The sequence below is a fragment of the Babylonia areolata genome, chromosome 21 (assembly GCF_041734735.1).
Source record: "Babylonia areolata isolate BAREFJ2019XMU chromosome 21, ASM4173473v1, whole genome shotgun sequence".
Taxonomy (NCBI): domain Eukaryota; kingdom Metazoa; phylum Mollusca; class Gastropoda; order Neogastropoda; family Buccinidae; genus Babylonia; species Babylonia areolata.
Genome location: NC_134896.1, coordinates 23828202 through 23847774, shown reverse-complemented (window position 1 = coordinate 23847774; position 19573 = coordinate 23828202). Strand labels below are relative to the sequence as shown.

At 40.4% G+C, this 19573-nt stretch overlaps 1 protein-coding gene across 1 annotated transcript in view; it reads left to right on the top strand.

The window, feature by feature from the left end:
* LOC143296349 (serine--tRNA ligase-like) overlaps window positions 1-19191 on the top strand; it is a 20016-nt gene extending 825 nt beyond the window's left edge. Inside the window, exons 2-16 of the mRNA XM_076608226.1 lie at window positions 1-295; window positions 973-1008; window positions 1786-1863; window positions 2429-2483; window positions 3321-3384; window positions 5795-5900; window positions 6456-6503; window positions 7040-7145; window positions 8594-8639; window positions 10879-10966; window positions 12136-12248; window positions 12619-12712; window positions 14354-14446; window positions 16797-16862; window positions 17953-19191. The exon at window positions 1-295 is cut by the window's left edge and continues 164 nt beyond it. Of these exons, the coding sequence (XP_076464341.1) occupies window positions 1-295; window positions 973-1008; window positions 1786-1863; window positions 2429-2483; window positions 3321-3384; window positions 5795-5900; window positions 6456-6503; window positions 7040-7145; window positions 8594-8639; window positions 10879-10966; window positions 12136-12248; window positions 12619-12712; window positions 14354-14446; window positions 16797-16862; window positions 17953-18066 (1402 nt within the window). The 3' untranslated portion in view covers window positions 18067-19191. The remainder of the gene's footprint in view (window positions 296-972; window positions 1009-1785; window positions 1864-2428; window positions 2484-3320; window positions 3385-5794; window positions 5901-6455; window positions 6504-7039; window positions 7146-8593; window positions 8640-10878; window positions 10967-12135; window positions 12249-12618; window positions 12713-14353; window positions 14447-16796; window positions 16863-17952) is intronic.
* The last annotated feature ends 382 nt before the right edge of the window (window positions 19192-19573 follow it).

Sequence of the window (19573 nt, the reverse complement as noted above, 5' to 3'; positions counted from 1 at the left end):
GCAAACTTGCAGTTTCTGCCTTCGGTGCCATCAGCAGTTGTTTTCCAAATCACCGCAGACCCGTCTTCCAGGTTTGGTCACAGCTGCAAAACAACTCCATCATGAAAAGCAGACCTGTTCAGTCAAGGATGTGGAGCCTGACTTGTCAGCATCATCATCACCAGAGGCCTGGGGTACCCCATTTGTTCGCCCAGAGCCAAAACTGAACTGGGAATATCTTTGTGATGCCCAAAATTATGACTCAATCCGGGCTAACATCACCAACAGGAAAGGTGTGGGCAATATTGATAGAGTGGTGAGTACTGGGTTGTTTTTATTTCTGTGTTGTGTTGACCACCCATCAGCTGTCAGTGTGCTTGTGCTCGAAAAGGATTAAACTGACGACTTTCACATATATATATCTTTGATCCCAAAGCCATCACCATGACCAACAACAAGAACAATGTTAGAATTTGCTGATCTTTTTTGATTTTTTTTTCTGAGTGGAGCATGGTTTTTTGTGTGTGCACCATATATTAGTTTTATTATTGCAGACTTTAACTTAAACTAGTTTTTAACACTCCATCAACAGTGATTGACCCATCAATGCTAGCATGTGTGTATGGACATCATTCTGTGTGTGTGTGTGTGTCTACTCATGCATGTGTTTGTGTGAGTGCATCAATGTATTGTATGCATTTGTGGGTGTTGATACTTATACATATGTATGTGCTGGTGCACACTTAATTGCATCTATAGATTCCATCCACGCTAGCACATGTGTGTGTGTAAATATCATTCTGTGCGTATTTACCTCTGTGGTGTGTGTGTGTGTGTGTGTGTGTGTGTGTGTGAATAAACATACATGTGTGTGTGTGTGTTTGTGTGAGTGCATGCATACATGTCAGTATGTGTTGCATCCTTTCTGTTTTGTTCTTCAGATTCCCCTTGTTGGTGTTTTATAGATCATCATAATTCTTTTCTTGCTTTCAGAAACATCTACTGGAAAAACATGAAAGTGCAGAAACAGTAAGTAGATGAAAGGTTCTCTCTCCACCCCCACCCCCAACACTGTTGTTCTGTCTGTCTGTCTCTCTCTCTGTCTCTCTCTCTCTCTGTCTCTGTCTGTCTGTCTGTCTCTCTCTCTCTCTCTCTCTCTCTCTCTCTCTCCCTCTCTTTCTGAGTTTCTCTCTCTCTCCTCTCTGTCATTCTCCTATCACTGTGCAGTTTTGTATATGTCATGTATTATGTGTCCATTCCATGACATAAATTTATATGCTATGTTGATATAATGTTTTTGTTTATTTTGTTTTGTTTTTTTTGTTTGTTTTTTTGTTTGTGTTTTTTTCTTTCTTCTTCTTTCTTCTTCTTTCTTTTTCTTTTCTGATTTTCTTTTCTCTTCTTTCATTTTTTTCCTCTTTGATTTGAGGGCTGGAAAAAGAAAAAGAAAAAAAGCAAGGAAAAAAAAAAAGGAAAACCATTGTTTCCTTACTCCATAACTCTCAGAAAAATAAAATTCAGTCGCTTCAGTTTGATACTTTATTACCCTAAGAAAATAAAATTCATTCAGTTCAGTTCAATACTCTGTTACTCTCAGAAAATAAATAAGATTCATTAGAATCAATTTGACACGCCCCACCCACCCCCACCCCCACCCCCCCCACTCCCTGCAACCTCGCCCCTACCTCCTCCACCCCTTTCTCTCTTGCTCTTGTCTGGATGGAGAGGCTAACATTTTTTTGTCATTGTCTGTTTGATAAAATCAACGAAGAATTGTAATAATGGCATTGTTTTGTGTTGCTGCAGGCAGAAGAGAAAGGCGCTGTTTGGCAGGAACTGTTGGCGGAAGCTGCGAGCATTCCCAATGCCACTCACCCGCTGTCTGTGAGTTCTTTACTATGAGGACTTGTGCATTCAAATTAACGTTCTTTGCTTTCATTCCCCTGTGACATAGATAAGTTGCTTTCCTGCATGCAAGTCCATATAGAATTATATTATGAATATTCACTTATGTTACTTTCTCTTTTTACTTACTTGTATGATATATATAAATATATGTATATATATATACATATCATACAAGTAAGTAAAAAGAGAAAGTAACATAAGTGAATATTCATAATATAATATGTATATATATATATATATATATATATATATATATATATATAGTTCACCCAGCTAGTTTGGTGTACACATACTTCAAGACTAGAACTATGCACATGTTCACATGTATGCATGCATATATACACTCACAAACATGCATATGCACACACTACACATATAAGCACGCACACACACACAAATACTACACAGATAAACACAAACATGCACACATGTATGTGTACTCATGCCCACACACACACACACACACACACACACACACACACACACACACACACACACTTAACCATTAATGTTTGAATATTTCCTGATCTGATCTGTGCAGCCAGTTGGTGAAGAATCAGAAGCCACGGTGGTAGAAGTTCACTCAGAGAGAAGAGGTTAGTTTGTTGACTGTTTGAAATATATACGGTTCAGGACACTTGACAGCTGTTGTCGTTGTTTGACGCTTGTCTGTGATGTTTATTTGACAAAGCATATTCAGTGAGTGAATTAGTGTGTGCTTGTGCACAGGTTGCATGCATATTGTGTGTGTGTGTGTGTGTGTGTGTACTTTATTACGTTTATTGTTGCATATGTTTGTGTGTGTATTTGTGTGTGTGTGTGTGTGCGTGCGTGTGTGTGTTTAACGTTTTTATATTGAAGTATAATGTTGGTAGTTGAAGGTATGACTGGAATGGAATGTGACAAGTTAACAGATGTTGAATATAAAGCCTGTCCAACCATTCCATTACATAATGTCAGGGATGAAAACCATAACTCTTCTGAAAACATACTTCTTGTTTTTTTTTATATGTTCTGATTTTTTTGTTTGTTTGTTTGTTTGTTTGTTTGTTGTTGTTGTTGTTGTTTGGGGGTGTTTTGACCTTTTTCCAGCTTTGTTTGCATATTTTAAGACTCTTAGGTAGAGTTTGAGCTAAAAAGAACAAAGAAGGCAATTTCTGCCAATTAAGTTAATTTGATGGGGGGAGTGTTTGTTTGTTGTTGTCATTGTTGTTGTTGTTTTAATAGATCAGTGTGTGTATGTGGTTCTGTTTGTGTGTGTCTGTGTATGTGTGAGTGTGTGTGTGCATGTTTGTCTGTGTGTATGTGTGTGTGTTTTCTGTCTGTGAGTGTGTTTGTGTGTGTGTGTGTGTTTTGTGTATGTGTGTGTTTGTTTGTGTGTGTGTGTGTGTGTTTTGTTTTGTGTGTGTGTGTGTGTGTGTGTGTGTTTGCAGAATTCAACTTCACACCAAAGACAGTGGTGGAACTTGGAGAACAGCTGCAGATGCTGAGAACAGAGTGAGTGGGTGATGACTTTTCCTGTGTCATTTGATTCTTATTCAATTTGTGTCATTGCCGTCTTCATATCTTTCATATCGTTATGCTTTAATGTATTTGCTTTTTTGTTTATTTTGTCTTTTTAACTTTTTTTCATTTTATATTGATATATTATATATATATATATATAGTTTTCAAGCTCTGATAAGCAAGTTGGGTCTATGAAAAGTTCAAGCATGTGTTTTTTTGTTGTTGTTTTTTTTCTTTTCTTTTTTTTTAAGCAGCAGATTATTATGATGATGATTATTATTATTAGCATTTACGCCCAATCTTGAAAATAAGCCTTAGGCGTTTACAAATAGAACACATATGCGAATATCAAAAAGGAAGAATTGAACACAAGATACCAAACATCAATAAAAATTATTTCATCCCACTCCCGGAGTGGAGTTGGCATGAGAGTATGTAAAGATGAATGAGATCAGAAAGATGCTGTGGACCAGAAGCCTCAATGGACTTGAAACAAAGAGAGACAAGTTTGTAAATAATTCTTTCTTGTACTGGGAGCCAGTATTAAGCAGATGTGATGTAGTGTACTTGGATAATAATAATAATAATAATAATAATGGATACTTATATAGCACACTATCCAGAAGTCTGCTCTAGGTGCTTTACAAAAACGCTTTTGATAACATAAAACATTATATCTATGTTACATACACACACCAAAATGTGACCACACACACACACACACACACACACACACACACACAAGCACGCACGCACGCACACACTGCATACATACATTTTAACATACATGTGTATCTAACAGCTACCCTAACACATACGCACACATAGGCAGGCGCAAACTTACATAAACACACGCACACACAATACACATTCATATACATGCATGTAGTTGTGGACCTGCCACAATTGAACTTATTGCTGAGGGAAAAGGTGAGTTTTGAGACCAGATTTAAAAGATGCGAGGGAATCAGAATGACGGAGGTTATCAGGGAGCTTGTTCCACGTCTTTGGATCAGTCCACTCACTGTGACTCTTTGAAAACGGACACTGCACACAGGACTGTGACTATGCGCAGATAGTTGGATGTTTTTTTGTTGTTGTTTTTCTCTTGTCTTTGTATCTCTTTGCTTTTTTGTGTTTTTTTTTTAAGTTAAAAACAAATAATGTAAACAAAACAAACAACCAGAAAAAACTACATTAAAATATATGTTCTAGTTTGCTGCCAGTCATTTCAGGTGTTTTTTGTTGTTGTTTTTTTGTTGTTGTGGTGGTGGTGGTGGTTTTTAATGAATAGCAAAATCAGTTTCACAAAGCAGCCTCTGAATTCCCTCTCAGTCTGTCCCCCATCTCTTTTCACGTTGATGTTATTCTGCGCCAGTCTCTGACCGTCCGTCCGTCTGTCGGTCAGTCTGTGTCTTTCTCTTTATCTCTCTGTCACCCTCAGAGCTTTGAGCGTACACGTTGTAAGATTATATTCTTATGCAAATCTATTCTTACAAAATATGTAATCACCCCTTCAAATGGGGCCATGGCCTTATTGAATAAACTTTCGTTTCGTTTCTCTGTCACCCTCCCCTCTTCCTCCTTCCCCTGCTTCTCCCATGCCCCCTTCTGTCACTCTCCCTCTCTCGATCTGTCCATGTCTCTCCCTTTTGTTTTGCTTTTGCCCTTACTGTACTGTGTACATCAGTTCAGTTCAGCTCAGTTTCTCAAGGGGGCGTCACTGCGCTTGGACAAATCCATATACGGCACATCACATCTGCCAAGCAGATGCCTGACCAGCAGCCATAACTCAACACACTTAGTCAGGCCTTGAGGGGCGGGGGTGTGGGTAGGGGGGGGGGGGAATAAATAAGATTGAATAAAGTAAAAATGAAATGAAATGATAATGATGAAAATTATAATAATGATAACAAGAAAGAATGAAAGAAATAGGACAAATAAATACAGTGATAAATAAATAATGATTATGGTAATGATAGAAGGTAAGTACATGGAAATGTAGTTTAGGGAAAGATAGATAGAATGCAAAAAATATATAAAAACATAGTGATACTTGATTGAAATAAAAACATAATGTTTCTAAATATATTATGTGCAAGTGTTTGGATGCATGCATACGTATACATATTTTCAGTGCATTTGAGTGCATCTGTGTGTGTGTGATAGTGACATGCTGTATTTGTGTATACATGCATATGTGTGCAAACTCGTGTATACGTGTGAGAGTGATTTCCTGTGCTTATATAAGAATGCCTGCATGTGCACACTCAAACGTGTGCCTCTGCACACTGACTTTGGGGCAGGGGGCATTATGTCTGTGTTCAAGCGCCTGTACATGATTGGTGACTGTGACTGTCTTCTTGAGATCAGCTGAACCCTCGGTTCCTTTACTGTGCAGTAACCTCAGCCTGACCACAGGCCCACGCACTTACTATTTCCTTGGTCAGTTGGCCCTGCTGGAGCAAGCACTAGTCAGGTTTACCCTCAGCAAGTTGAAAGAAAAGGTCTAGCTTTGTGTGTGTGTGTGTGTGTATGTGTGTGTGTGTGTTTCATGTTTTCCTTTTTTTCTTCTTCTTTTTCTTTTCTTGTGTGTTTTTTTTAATGTATAAATAACCATAATGTATTGGACTTATGGCGCAAAGCACCTATATCATATTGAATGATAACAGACAAAAGACCAGCTAATTGAAGTATTACAGTAGTCAGAGTTTTACAAACAGGTAAAAAATATGTGCAGATTTAGTTTTGCCATAGTCACATGACAGGTTGCTTTTTAACATGAATCATAATTATAAAGTACAATCCCACCTCTTGGCAGTTGTTATATACATTGTTTTTTGTTTGTTTTTAACAAATAAACTATATATATAAAAATTTTTAAAAATTAGAAATGTTTCTAGCTGTAATTTGTGATTCAAGGAATCACATTAATAATCTATACTTTGGAAGTCTGTTGTCCTTTAAAGGCAGTGCTTATTTAGTAGATTTTGTAAACATGCAGTACGTCCATGAAAACTAATGGTATGCTCAGCTCACTGGAATGAAATATTGTGTTGCAGGGTTTTCAGCTGGTATCAGTTCCAGATCTCTTGCATCCAGATGTCATTGTAAGTCGCTGTGTTCCTCACTTTCTCTGTCTCAGATCATGCGCACATACAGACACACTTGAAAGAAGGTGCCCACACACTCTAGAAATACTCCAGCATTGTTGCATCCAAGTATGTCTGGATGCAGGCATGATATATTCACTCATGCTCGTGTGCCACGCAGTTGCATACGCTCGTACACACACTTACAAACACACACACACACACGCACACAAACACACATGCGTACACACGCTTGCAAGCTCGCACATGATTGGAAGGAGAGCAAGGGGTGGGTTGTTACTTTAATCAGTCCAGGCTTTATGGATTTCACATGTACAGGGTTTTTTTTAAGCACGACAGTGATTAAAACCAGCTCTTACTGGTTCTAACAAAGTAAATTTGTAGTCTGTACGTGTGTTATGTGGCACATATGCATGTGCGCATATGTATGAGTGTGTACACACATGCACACATTGTTTCATGTTTTATCTGTTCAAATCAGTGCATGATATATTTAAAGATAAGGATTTTGTTTTGTTTTGGGTTGTTGTCAGGAATCCTGTGGGTTCAAGACAAGAGGGGAGAGAACCCAGGTGTACCATCTGAGTGAAGAGCATGGCCAGGTGTGTCTGGCTGGAACAGCAGAGATGTCACTGGCAGGTAAACCACAGACACTTGAACCCACGAGCAGGGCTGTTGTGGACGTTAGCTGTTAACTGACAGTTTGCTCCCCGTGATTTTCCCCCCCACACAGCCCATTTGTTCTGTTTTGTCAAAAAAAAACAACAACTGAAAATCAACAAAAAGTTATCAAACTGATGAGTAACACAGTGAGTTTGTTGGCAACAAATTTTAACCCTTCACGCTCTAATTTCCAGTGAGAGGTAGAAAGTACCAGTGTACGTAATCTTTGTTCTGAATTATATACCCACATCACTCTCATCACTTGTCTCACCAACATCAGAAACTTCTCTCTGATGCATTTCAAGCACTTCTAATGCAGGCAGAAACTTTGGATTTATGGCTTAGTTTTGTACACCATGTGACTGAAAAGGAACTGGGTTGGATACACTCAACACACACTGAATACATGACTCGGTCACCTAAAAAATTTGTTTTCTGCTGGTGAACACTGCAACAAAGTCTGCATTCAGTTTTTTTTTTTCTGTCTCTCTGAGATTTCTCCTCCTCTCTTCTTCCTTTATCTATTTATCTTTATTTATCTAGCTATCTTTTTTTTTCATATTTAAACATGTCCTTCATATTTGTATACATATGAACCTCTAATATATAGAACTACTGAGGACATATAGTTAGTGTTCTACAACGTTGATATATAAAATGTTGAATACATAGTTGATCTATTCATGATGCATATTTTCTTGTTATGTGAATGTCTTCTGTTATTTATGTGAAAAATGTAAATGCAAAAATGAATATAAAAAAAAAGTTTGGAAAAAAAAAGAAAAAAAAAGTCTGCATTCATTGGTTGCATCAGACACTGGAAAAGAGCAATGCAGATATTCACCAAAAACTTTGTTATGGAAATGAGATGCCAGTCCAAAGATTCAGAACTTTCAAAAGCCCCCGTTAGGCTCTTTTGTCTGAAATGGTTGTGAACAAAAGGGCGCTGTTCGGGTACCTTCGTCGGGAGAAAGTATAACAGCTATTGAACAGGGACTATTGTTGGAGGATGGTGTTTGCTCCAGGGGAGACACTCGCTCAGTCTGGCAGCCTGAGTAAATTGCTGTGAGTAGGGGGTCTTACTTGGTGGTGCCCTGCATATGTGGAAGCAGAAAAGGCACTTCTGAACATCATCATCATGCGATGGTCTTCTCTGATGTGTAACTTAACTGAACGTATGTGGACTGCTGGTGCTAGGACTGCAGCAGATGAACCAGTGTTTAGCGGTGTTTGTGTGGGGTGGTTGGGGGATAATAAACAGGCATTGTTTGATTTAATTTATAATACTGTTGTGTTTATTTGTCATGCACATAAACTCAGTTAAAGCTGTACCGACATCCATATGTAGAGCTGTGTGTGCCTGTTGTGTTCACTCAAGGTTTTTAACTCTTGACCACCTATGGCTGTTTGATTTACTGTTGCAGGTCTTTTTATGAATGAGGTGTTGGACTTAAATGACCTTCCCAAAAGGTGAGTCAGGTGTTTTTGTTGTTTTTATTTTATATGTGTATGGTTTAGCTTGACCTATAGGTCAGAGTGTTAGGTTATCCTATGGGTCAGCGCATATCATCTTCATGTCCTCAGAATGCCACCAGATGACAGGTGCAATAGCCGAGTGGTTTAAGCGTTAGACTTTCAATCTGAGGGTCCCGATTTCGAATCATGGTAACGGCGCTGGTGGGTAAAGGGTGGATATTTTTCCGATCTCCCAGTTCAACATATGTGCAGACCTGCTAGTGCCTGAACCTCCTTCATGTGTATACGCATGCAGAAGATGAAATACACACGTTAAAGATCCTGTAACCCGTGTCAGTGTTCGGTGGGTTATGGAGACACGAAAATACCCAGCATGCATGAACCATGACAGAGTCATCGGCAAGTCGATGTTGGTTGTGAAACAGAAAGAAGAAGAAGATGCGCTTCCAAGGATAGCTCTTTGCTGGACGCCGGATGGGAAAAGAGTGCAAGGAATGCAAAGGGAGACGTGATGCAGAATGGTTTAAAATGAACTGGAGGAGAATGGCTGTAGTGGAGATCTCTTGTGATGGCCTTAGGGCACACAGAGGATTGAGATACGTTGGAGTTTACAAAGTTTTTTTTTTTAGGGATGAGGCCACGGTGCTCTGTTACACTGTAAACTAAAATGTGCAGTTGTACACTGTGCACAAGACCTCGGCTGACCCCTGTTTTCTGTGATAGCTGAAAGATTAGCACTTTGATTTCTGCTGAAGCGGGGAGAGGAAATTAATGACATACTGCGATGAACAGAAATCTGTTACCTTTCTTGTAGTGGTTATTTCATGTGGTTACAGCAAGCTACCGTATTGTAGTGGTCATATCATGTGGTTACAGCAAGCTGCCGTATTGTAGTGGTCATATCATGTTGTTACAGCAAGCTACCGTATTGTAGTGGTCATATCATGTGGTTACAGCAAGCTACCGTATTGTAGTGGTCATATCATGTGGTTACAGCAGGCTACCATATTGTAGTGGTCGTATCATGTTGTTACAGCAGGCTACCTTATTGTAGTGGTTATTTCATGTTACAGCAAGCTACATTTATTGTAGTGTTTATATCTTGTTGTTACAGCAAGCTACCTTATTGTAGTAGTTATTGTCATGTTGTTACAGCAAGCTACCTTATTGTAGTAGTTATTTCATGTTGTTACAGCAAGCTACCTTATTGTAGTGGTTATTTCATGTTGTTACAGCAAACTACCTTATTGTAGTGGTTATTTCATGTTGTTACAGCAAGCTACCTTACTGTAGTGGTTATTTCATGTTATAGCTTGCTTGTAGTGGTTGCATCATGTTGTTACAGCAAGCTACCTTTTTGTAGTGGTTATTTCATGTTGTAGCTTGCTTGTAGTGGTTGTATCATGTTGTTACAGCAAGCTACCTTTTTGTAGTGGTTATTTCGTGTTGTAGCTTGCATGTAGTGGTTGTATCATGTTGTTACAGCAAGCTACCTTTTTGTAGTGGTTATTTCGTGTTGTAGCTTGCATGTAGTGGTTGTATCATGTTGTTACAGCAAGCTACCTTTTTGTAGTGGTTATTTCATGTTATAGCTTGCTTGTAGTGGTTGTATCATGTTGTTACAGCAAGCTACCTTTCTGTAGTGGTTATTTCATGTTGTTACAGCAAGCTACCTTATTGTAGTGGTTATTTCATGTTGTTACAGCAAGCTACCTTACTGTAGTGGTTATTTCATGTTATAGCTTGCTTGTAGTGGTTGTATCATGTTGTTACAGCAAGCTACCTTTTTGTAGTGGTTATTTCATGTTGTAGCTTGCTTGTAGTGGTTGTATCATGTTGTTACAGCAAGCTACCTTTTTGTAGTGGTTATTTCGTGTTGTAGCTTGCATGTAGTGGTTGTATCATGTTGTTACAGCAAGCTAGCTTTTTGTAGTGGTTATTTCGTGTTGTAGCTTGCATGTAGTGGTTGTATCATGTTGTTACAGCAAGCTACCTTTTTGTAGTGGTTATTTCATGTTATAGCTTGCTTGTAGTGGTTGTATCATGTTGTTACAGCAAGCTACCTTTTTGTAGTGGTTATTTCATGTTGTAGCTTGCTTGTAGTGGTTGTATCATGTTGTTACAGCAAGCTACCTTTTTGTAGTGGTTATTTCATGTTATAGCTTGCTTGTAGTGGTTGTATCATGTTGTTACAGCAAGCTAGCTCATGATTTGTCGTTGTTGTTGCCAACAGAGTGGCAGCTGTCAGCCGATGCTACAGGGCAGAGACATCAGACATTGCTGAGGAGAAAGGCATCTACAGAGTGCACCAGTTTACCAAGGTCTGAAAAAGTTTGCCGACTGTTACTTACTTTCATTTTCTCAAGGAAACGTCACTGCATTCGGACAAATCAATTTACGCTACGCCACATCTGCAAGGCAGACCACCTGACCACCAGTGTTCCCCAAAGCACTTAGTCAGGCCTTGAGTGCATGCATGTGTGTTTGTGTGTCTATCAGAGTGAGTTTCTTCTGCACAGTTCTGCCAGAGGGCATCACTTTTGTTGTCATGGGTTCTTTTTCAGTGCGCCAAGTGGCTGCTGCACACAGGGCCTCGGTCTATCGTCTCAACCAAATGACTAGAGGCTCAGTTTGATTTTCAAGTCACACTTGAGAGAAAGAGCGAAACCGGGAATTGAACCCACACCCTCATGGGAACTGTATCGGCTAATAAGCATCTGAAACTTTTTTTTGTTTGTTTGGTTTTGTTTGTTTATTAACAGATACATTTAATTACACATACTTAACCGTGACCCAACTAGTGCAGACTCCGGCAGGGGTCTGACATTCCTGTCCTGTGCAAACTACTATCCGCCTATGCGGAGAAAATGAGAAAACTACGGCCGATAACCTCCTGGAAGTAGGTAACGTCCCCTTTGTCCCCCTGGCTAGCGCCCTCTTTTTCCGGCAGCCATCTCGACACCTGTTCCTGTGCACTTCATACGGCTAAGTTTTTCGCATTTTCTATCTGTCTATCGATTCTTTGGCGTTTGTTTTGTGTTTTTTGTTTATTAACAGATACTATTATGATAAGGCCCAGCACTCAGCTTATATCACAGATTGACATAAGTTTACATTTGGGCCAACAGCAAAGTGAGAGCTGTATTATCAATGGTTTCTCCAGTCAATGGGAAATCATTTACAGCTTAGTCTTCTGTGAAGGACTATGACTCTCAAACTAGGAGGCAAAATTGCACTGGCTCTTCTAGTTGGCCTTTGGGAACCATCCCAATGCCGACTGTCCTAAAACCCTCTTGGCCGAGAGAGTGTGGATGTAACTTGGGCAAGACACTCTCCACTATAATCAAATTCTAGCCCAAATAGTCGGAACAGCAGTTGCCTCCTCTGCTGTTCTGATGGTCATAGTCGGACACGACTGACTATCATATATATATATATTATGATAAACCCAAACAACAGAAACAACCGTCTGTGTTGGTGCTCTTTGCAGGTGGAGATGTTTGGCGTGACAGCCGATGAGGACGGTGAGGAGAGCGAGGGTCTTTTGGAGGAGCTGGTGAGGATTGAACGAGAACTGTTCACCTCCCTGGGTCTTCATTTCAGGTAGGGGGTCAGGTGTCCTTGTCGCTCGCTTCGTTCAGCATGTCACCCCTTTAATTTATATGTTTGTGTGTGTACATGTGTTTACTTGTGTGTGTGTATGAATTTGGTGTGTTTGTGTGTATGTGTCTGTGTGTGTGTGTGTGTGTGTGTGTGTGTGTGTGTGTGTGTGTGTGTTTTTCATTTTAGCATGTAAGTGCATGTTCTAAATATCAGTATTGACATTGTACAGTGCAATTTAGCATGTTTTACATGGAGAGGCACCTTATGATTTGAATCATTATTATTATTATGATTATTAGTAGTAGTAGTAGTAGTATGATTATTATTATCATCATGAGTATTATTATCATGTTATGATGCCTTGCTCCAGAATACTGGATATGCCGACGGAAGAGCTTGGAGCACCAGCATACCGCAAGTTTGACATCGAGACCTGGATGCCTGGTCGGAGCTTTTGGGGCGAGGTGGGGGAGGTTTACCGGTTTTGACTGCTCAGCATTGTGTGTCGTAACTTGTGTTATTGTGGTGGTGGTGGTGTTTGTTGTTGTCTTGCAGTGTACTCGATTGTTGCTTGTTATTCTGGTGTTGGTTGTTTTGCCATGTGTGTGTGCGTATGCGCGCGCGAGTATGTGTGTGTGTGTGTGTGTTTGAAGAGGAGTATTCTTTCTCAAAAAAAAATAAAAAAGAAAGAAAGAAAGACTGGCATCTGAGAGGTGTTCTGTGTTTCTGCTCAAATAGCTCATGAAGTTTATTTCAAACCTTGGTAATAATTTGGTCATTGGGGGATTGATTTTTTTTTTTCCCCAATCTCCCCCAATAATTATGCTTGCCATGGTTTGTATATATAAAAAGAATTGTCCATACATCTGTATGCAAAGGGCAAAATTTCAGTGTTAAAGAACCTAGCGTGATCAATCCTCAATGGCGCTTTCATAGTTGTGGAAAGATAATCTGCTGTGCTCTGAAACCAGAATATGGATGCCTAAGTGGCAGGATGAAGAACAGTCACACGTGTGAAATCTTGATAGGAACATATGAAGAATGGATTTTCAGCCCCTTACAGCAGTCATGTATAGGTTAGAGACTCTTGCCGGCTGGCACGAGAAGTTTCACTTTCTCAAGGAGGCGTCACTGCGTTCGGACAAATCCATACACGCTACACCACATCTGTTGAGCAGATGCCTGACCAGCAGCATAACCCAACGCGCTTAGTCAGGCCTTGAGTGCATGCTTACATATTTGTGTACCTATGAAAGTGGATTTCATTTTACGTAATTTCGCCAGAGGACAACACTCTCGTTGCCATGGGTTCTTTTTCAGTGCGCCAAGTGCGTGCTGCACACACGAGAGTGTTTGGTTTCTGTTCTGGCCTTGGTGACTGTATTGTTCTGTACTACTTTTTATCACAACAGGTTTCTCTGTGTGAAGTCTGTGCTCCTCTACCCAGGGAGAGCATGACGTCACAGTGCAGCACCAACCCGTTATCGTTTCCTCATTTGCATGTGTATTTGATGCACTGTCAAAGAGGGTTTATCTACAGAAGCGATATCCCTTTTGTTGATGTGGGTTCTTTTACGTATGTGAAGTGCATGCTGCACATGGGACCATTGTTTATCATCTTATCCAAATGTCTAGTGTCCAGACCACCACTAGTGCAGGGGCCAGAAAATTTTGGTTAGCGCGGGATTTAATCCCGCACGCTTATATTATCTCATTTGCAAGGTGGGTGCATTACCACCAGGCTGCAACTCCACTCATTTAAATACAGTTCTTCAGATTCATCCCAGAACGATGATTTTATAAGTCTAAGGTTGTTGTGTCAAATTACAGTATGCAATTTTCATGTGTGTGTATGTATGTGTGTGTGTGTGTGTGTATGTGTGTGCATGTGTGTGTGCATTTGTCTGTGTGTGTGTGTGCGTGCATTGAAATGTGTGCATCTGGAAGGGAAAGGCCTCTGGTAATGGTCTTTGCTGCAGAACTATGAATAATCTTTGCAGAAGATCTACAAAGAGATCAAATGAAATATGTGGGTCAGTCTTTGTTGATCAGCAAGAAAAAGAGGGGAAATGTGAATCTTTTCTTTCTGTTTTTTCTCTCTTCAGATCTCCAGTGCATCTAACTGTACAGATTTTCAGTCACGCCGCCTGAACATTCAGTACAGGGACAATGAGGGCAGTTTGAAATTTGTGCACACGGTGAGTGAGCTTTCTTTCTTTTTTCTCTTTCTTTCACTCCCCTCTTTTTTCAGGTGGGCTTGTATTAGCAACATTATTTGATTTATCTCTCTGTTTTCAGACTAATGTACAAGCGTGTCCTTTTCTTTTCAGAGAACTTTCTATTTTCAGGCTACTTTATGAACTTGTCTTTCAGATTACAAGCTTGTCTCTTTGTTTACGGACCATTTCTGTTTCCAGACTAGTGTATGAACTTGTCTCCATTTTTCATACTAGTTTGCAAGTTTGTCATTTTCTTTTCAGACGATATTACAAACTTGGTCTGCACTGCATATTGATAAGAATGAAAGGTCCAGGTGATCATTTTTACATGTGTGTGTTTACATCTTTTCAATCAGATGAGTGTGTGTGTGTGTGTTTTGTCATGTTTATGAGGACCATGTAGTGTGGTTGTTTCTGCTCTCTACATTTCTCCTGAAGCTGTTGTAGGGAGAAGATGATGTCGATCATTGAGCGTTTCGACCTAAAGCAATATTGTGGCTCTGAGTATACTCTGTCAGCCAGCTTTTGGAGTCTGTTGAAGACCACGCAGGCAATTACTTTCCCAACAATGCTTAGCAAGGATATCTCCTGGTAGTCATTACAGTCAAAGCAGTCTCCTTTGTTCTCATGCAGTGTGACAATGTTACAGTCCTGCATTTCTTGAGGAACTTTCCCCAACCTCCCAGCATTGACAGAGAAATACATGGAGGGGTTTGAGGAGTGGTCCTAAGCACTTTTGATGACTTCTTTTCTGGGATATTGTTTAGTCATGGTGCTTTTCCTGTGAGCAGGCTATCGATGGCTTTGCTAAGCTCCTCCATGCTAGGTGTCTCCTCCAGCTCCTCCATCACATGCAATCCCTCTACAGCTTCTAGCACGGCGGCCAAGGTGGTGCTGTCTCTGTTGTACAGGTCTGAGTAATGTTCTCCTCTCCATTTGCTTGCTCTTGTCAGTGATACTTTCGCCAGTGGTTGATTTGATTTGAGTGGAGCTAACTTGGTATGTGTTGATCTGACATGGTATGTGTTGATCTGACAGCCTTCTTGATGATATCATAAATGCTCTCGATGTTTCCTGTGTCAGCAGTCAACTGGATACTCTCACAGAGTTGTATCCAAAAGTTAATGGCACGTCTTCTGGCTGTGCATTGGACTTTGCCCCTAGCTGCTTTGAGAGTTTGTAGCGGACAGCAAATTCATGTTCACTGTGTCAAGGGCTTGGTACAGGAAGTTAGGGCCCAGTCCTCTCTGTCTGCCACTTTAACCTTCCCTGACTTAAGCCAGGTACCCATTCATACAGTGGAGTGATGGCCTAGAGGTAACGAGTCCACCAAAGAAGTGAGAGAATTTGAGCGCCCTTGTTCAAATCACAGCTCAGCCACCGATATTTTCTCCCCCTCCACTAGACCTTGAGTGGTTGTCTGGACACTAGTCATTCGGATGAGATGATAAACTGAGGTCCTGTGTGCAACATGCACTTAGCACACGTTAAAGAACCTCGGCAGCAAAAGGGTTATTCCTGGCAAAATTCTGTAGAAAAATCCACTTCGATAGGAAAAACAAATAAAACTGCATGCAGGAAAAAATACAAAAAAAACCTGGGTGGTGCTGTAGTGTAGTGACGCGCTCTCCCTGGGGAGAGCAGCCCAAATTTCATACAGAGAAATCTGTTGTGATAAAAAAGAAATACAAACACAAATACCAGGGTGGAGAAAGGAAACTCAGAGGAAAGTGCCTTTTCCTGGGACACAACGCCATGCCGAAACAGGACCTCAAACTCTGTCTGGACCACTGGATCAGAAGTCCCAGCACATACCTGACTCAGCTATGGCACATCTTTCTTTTTGAAAAGATTGTTTTGTCTGGTTCGCTTACAGGTGAACTTCTGGAATACAGTCTTTTCACTTTTGTTTTGTGGAGGAGGAATTTTGTTTAATGTCCCGTCACACATATCGGTGATTGTAGACATTTTGTTAAAGTATTTATGAATACATTTGAGTATTATCGGTTAGAGGTGGTGGGAGGTGTGAATGAATGGAGGGTTGGGGGAAACTGGGCAAGTGAGGGTGAAATGAGGGTGAAGTTTGAAAAAAATTTCTAAATACAATTACAGGAAATTACTTAAAGGACTTCATAAAAGAGAAGTCGTTAAACTGACAAGCGAAACAACTGACAATGAACGCAAAAAGTCAAAAACATCAACATTCTCAGTTACTTGTGAAGACACACTTTCGTGTACATAAGGCTTCATCAAGTTACAGTTTTGTTTTTGTTTTCGTTTGTTTTTAGCTACATTATCCCATATTTGCTACTTCACTGTATTTGTACAGGTGAATGGTACAGCTTGTGCTGTGCCCAGAATGGTGATGGCACTGCTGGAAAATAATCAGCAAGAGGTGAGCATATGTGTGTGTACATGTGCGCATGCTTAAATGAGTTTGTATGCGTGTACATTGTGTGTGTGTGTGTGTGTGTGTGTGTGTGTACAGATTTGCAGACTTGCGAGTATGAGTGTGGATGTGTGTGGATGTGTGTGAAACGAATATGTGTGCGTGTGTACATGTGTGTGAGTCAGAATGTGTGTAAGTGGGTGTATATACATGTGTGAGTACAAGTCTGGATGGATGTGTGTGTGTATGTGTGTATGTGTGTGTACATGCGCGCATGTATGAGTATGTGTGTGTTTGTATTTGTGTGTGCAAATATGAGTATGGATGTCTGTGTAAGTATGTGTGTGTGAGTGTATTTTTGCTATGATTTTGCTCACTCATGAGTTGCTATTTGTTATAGCTTTGTGACTCACCTTAAATATAAATGCTACCGCTATGTACAGTATTTAGTCTCCTTGTGTTGATGTTTTCGATTATGTTCTCAACTTTCAACAGCAACAAAAGAAAAAAGAAATAAACACAATAATTGGGAAAAGAATATGATAAGTGTATGTGTATGTGTGTTTATGTGTTTCTCTGTGTGTGTGTGTTTGTGTGTGTGTGGGGGGGGGGGGGGGTAGGGATGTGGATAGGAAGTGAGATGGGAGAGATGTGTGGGTTGCAAGTGATGTTACAATTGCTTCTAAAACAGACGCTAGAGAATCGACAGACAGAAAATATGAAAAAAACTTAGCCGTATGGAGAGCACAGGAACAGGAGTCATTATGGCTGCCCGAAGAAGAGGGCGCTAGCTAGCGGGACTAAGGAGAGGATACCTACTTCCAGGAAGTTATCAGCCGTAACTGCTTTCGTTTTCTCCGCATAGGCGGATAGTAGTTTGCACAGGACAGGAATGTCAGACCCCTGCCGGAGTCTGCACTAGTTCAGTCACAGTTAAGTATGTGTAATTAAAACAGGATTTTATAGTGCGCTTGTGTGTCAACATTTAAAAAAATTGTATTCCTGTGCATATTCACATATTGTGAAATGCAATTGGAGCTGCAGGGTAAATGCAGTATAAGTGCTCATTAACAAATAAGTCTGGTGCGCTTTGCAGGATGGCAGTGTGGTCCTTCCAGAAGTTCTGGAACCTTGGCTGGGCAGCACGGTGCTGACACCACCCCGTCGTAAAGATCCCTACATCAGACTGCACGACAGAAGGAAGAGATGAGCTACTGTTTCTGCTGTTAACTGTTACTTTTATCATATTGTATTACTCGTCGTCAAAACAGATTTCTCTGTGTGAAATTTGGGCTGCTCCCCCCAGGGAGAGAATGTTACCACAGTTCAGCACCATTCCCCCCCTCCGCCTCCCCCCACCACCTTCGTGTTTTTTTCTCTCTGTATACAAGTTTACTTGTTTTTCTACCAAAGTGTTGGGGTTTTTTTCCTACATAATTTTGCCATGGACAACCGTTTTTTTGCCGTGGGTTCTTTTCCTTACACCAAGTACTTGCTGCACACAGGACCTTGGTTTATCGTCTCATCTGAATGACTAGCATCCATACCACCATTCAAGGTCTGGCTGGGGGAGAGAAAATACTGGTGAGTGTGGTATTCACTCAGATTCTCTCGCTTCCAAAGCGGACACGTTACCATTCAACCAGCACTCCAAATAACTACCATAATCACTGTTATTATGGTAGTTTTTGCTGTTGGTGTTGTGATAGTGTTTAGTTGTTAGCAGTGTGTTTAGTGTTGGCGTTGTGATGGTGTGTAGTTGTTAGTAATTTTGTTATTGCTGTTCTTACACCTTTCTCTTCTTTAGTTTCAGATAAGCAGGGATGAGTGTACTGAATCTGTAGTGGTCTTGACATTGTGTTTTGCAGAAATTTTGTGTGGAAGGTACTTGTGTGTGCATGTTTGTGTGTGTTCGCAGATGAGGGAGGTGGTGTGGGGGATGGGGAAAGCAAGAGCGTGCTGTCATCTGTGATTTGTTGGTGTGGAGTGGCTGATGATTTGTCATTTCAAATTCTTCTGTTTGAAGCCAATAGAGTTTGAAGTCTACTTAGGGATGTGAGATGCAGCATACCTGAGAACCAGGGGAGTAAAAAAAAAAAAGAAAAAGAAAAAGAAGGGGGACAGAGGAAAGGAGGGAGACTGGAACAAGCAACAATAACAAAAAAAAACAAGAATCCAAGATAACGGAAGTAGCATGATTTGATGAGTGTGACATTCTGAAGCTTCAGACTGTCAGATGGACGCACTGTTGAATATATACAGTCGACTGGTTGATTACTAGATAATTAGCTGACTAACAGAGGAATAGAGGGAAGGAGAAAGACTGCAATAAACACTGATTTGCCTCTGAAAGTCCTGCATTGCAGTGACTGTGTGGTCCACGGTAACATTTTCATGAGAACGTGAGCCACAGAACAGGCAATTGTGCACATCCATTCCATGATCTTCAAACTCTGCAGCCTGTGCTGGGTTAATGACAAAGATCATGAAGACCTGCCAATGACATTCAGACATTGTCATGTATTCTGAAAGGTGTGGTCATGCAAGTTTCATCCTAGGTTGATGCATCATTTATTTTATTCATAGATTTGTGGAAATAACCACTGGTTCTTTTTTGTGTTTTGTGCCAACTGTCTTTGCCTTTGTTATATGACTGTGTGTATCCATACACAAGTTTTAAGATAATAAAATGCTTAAAGTATATTGACAGTGGGTGT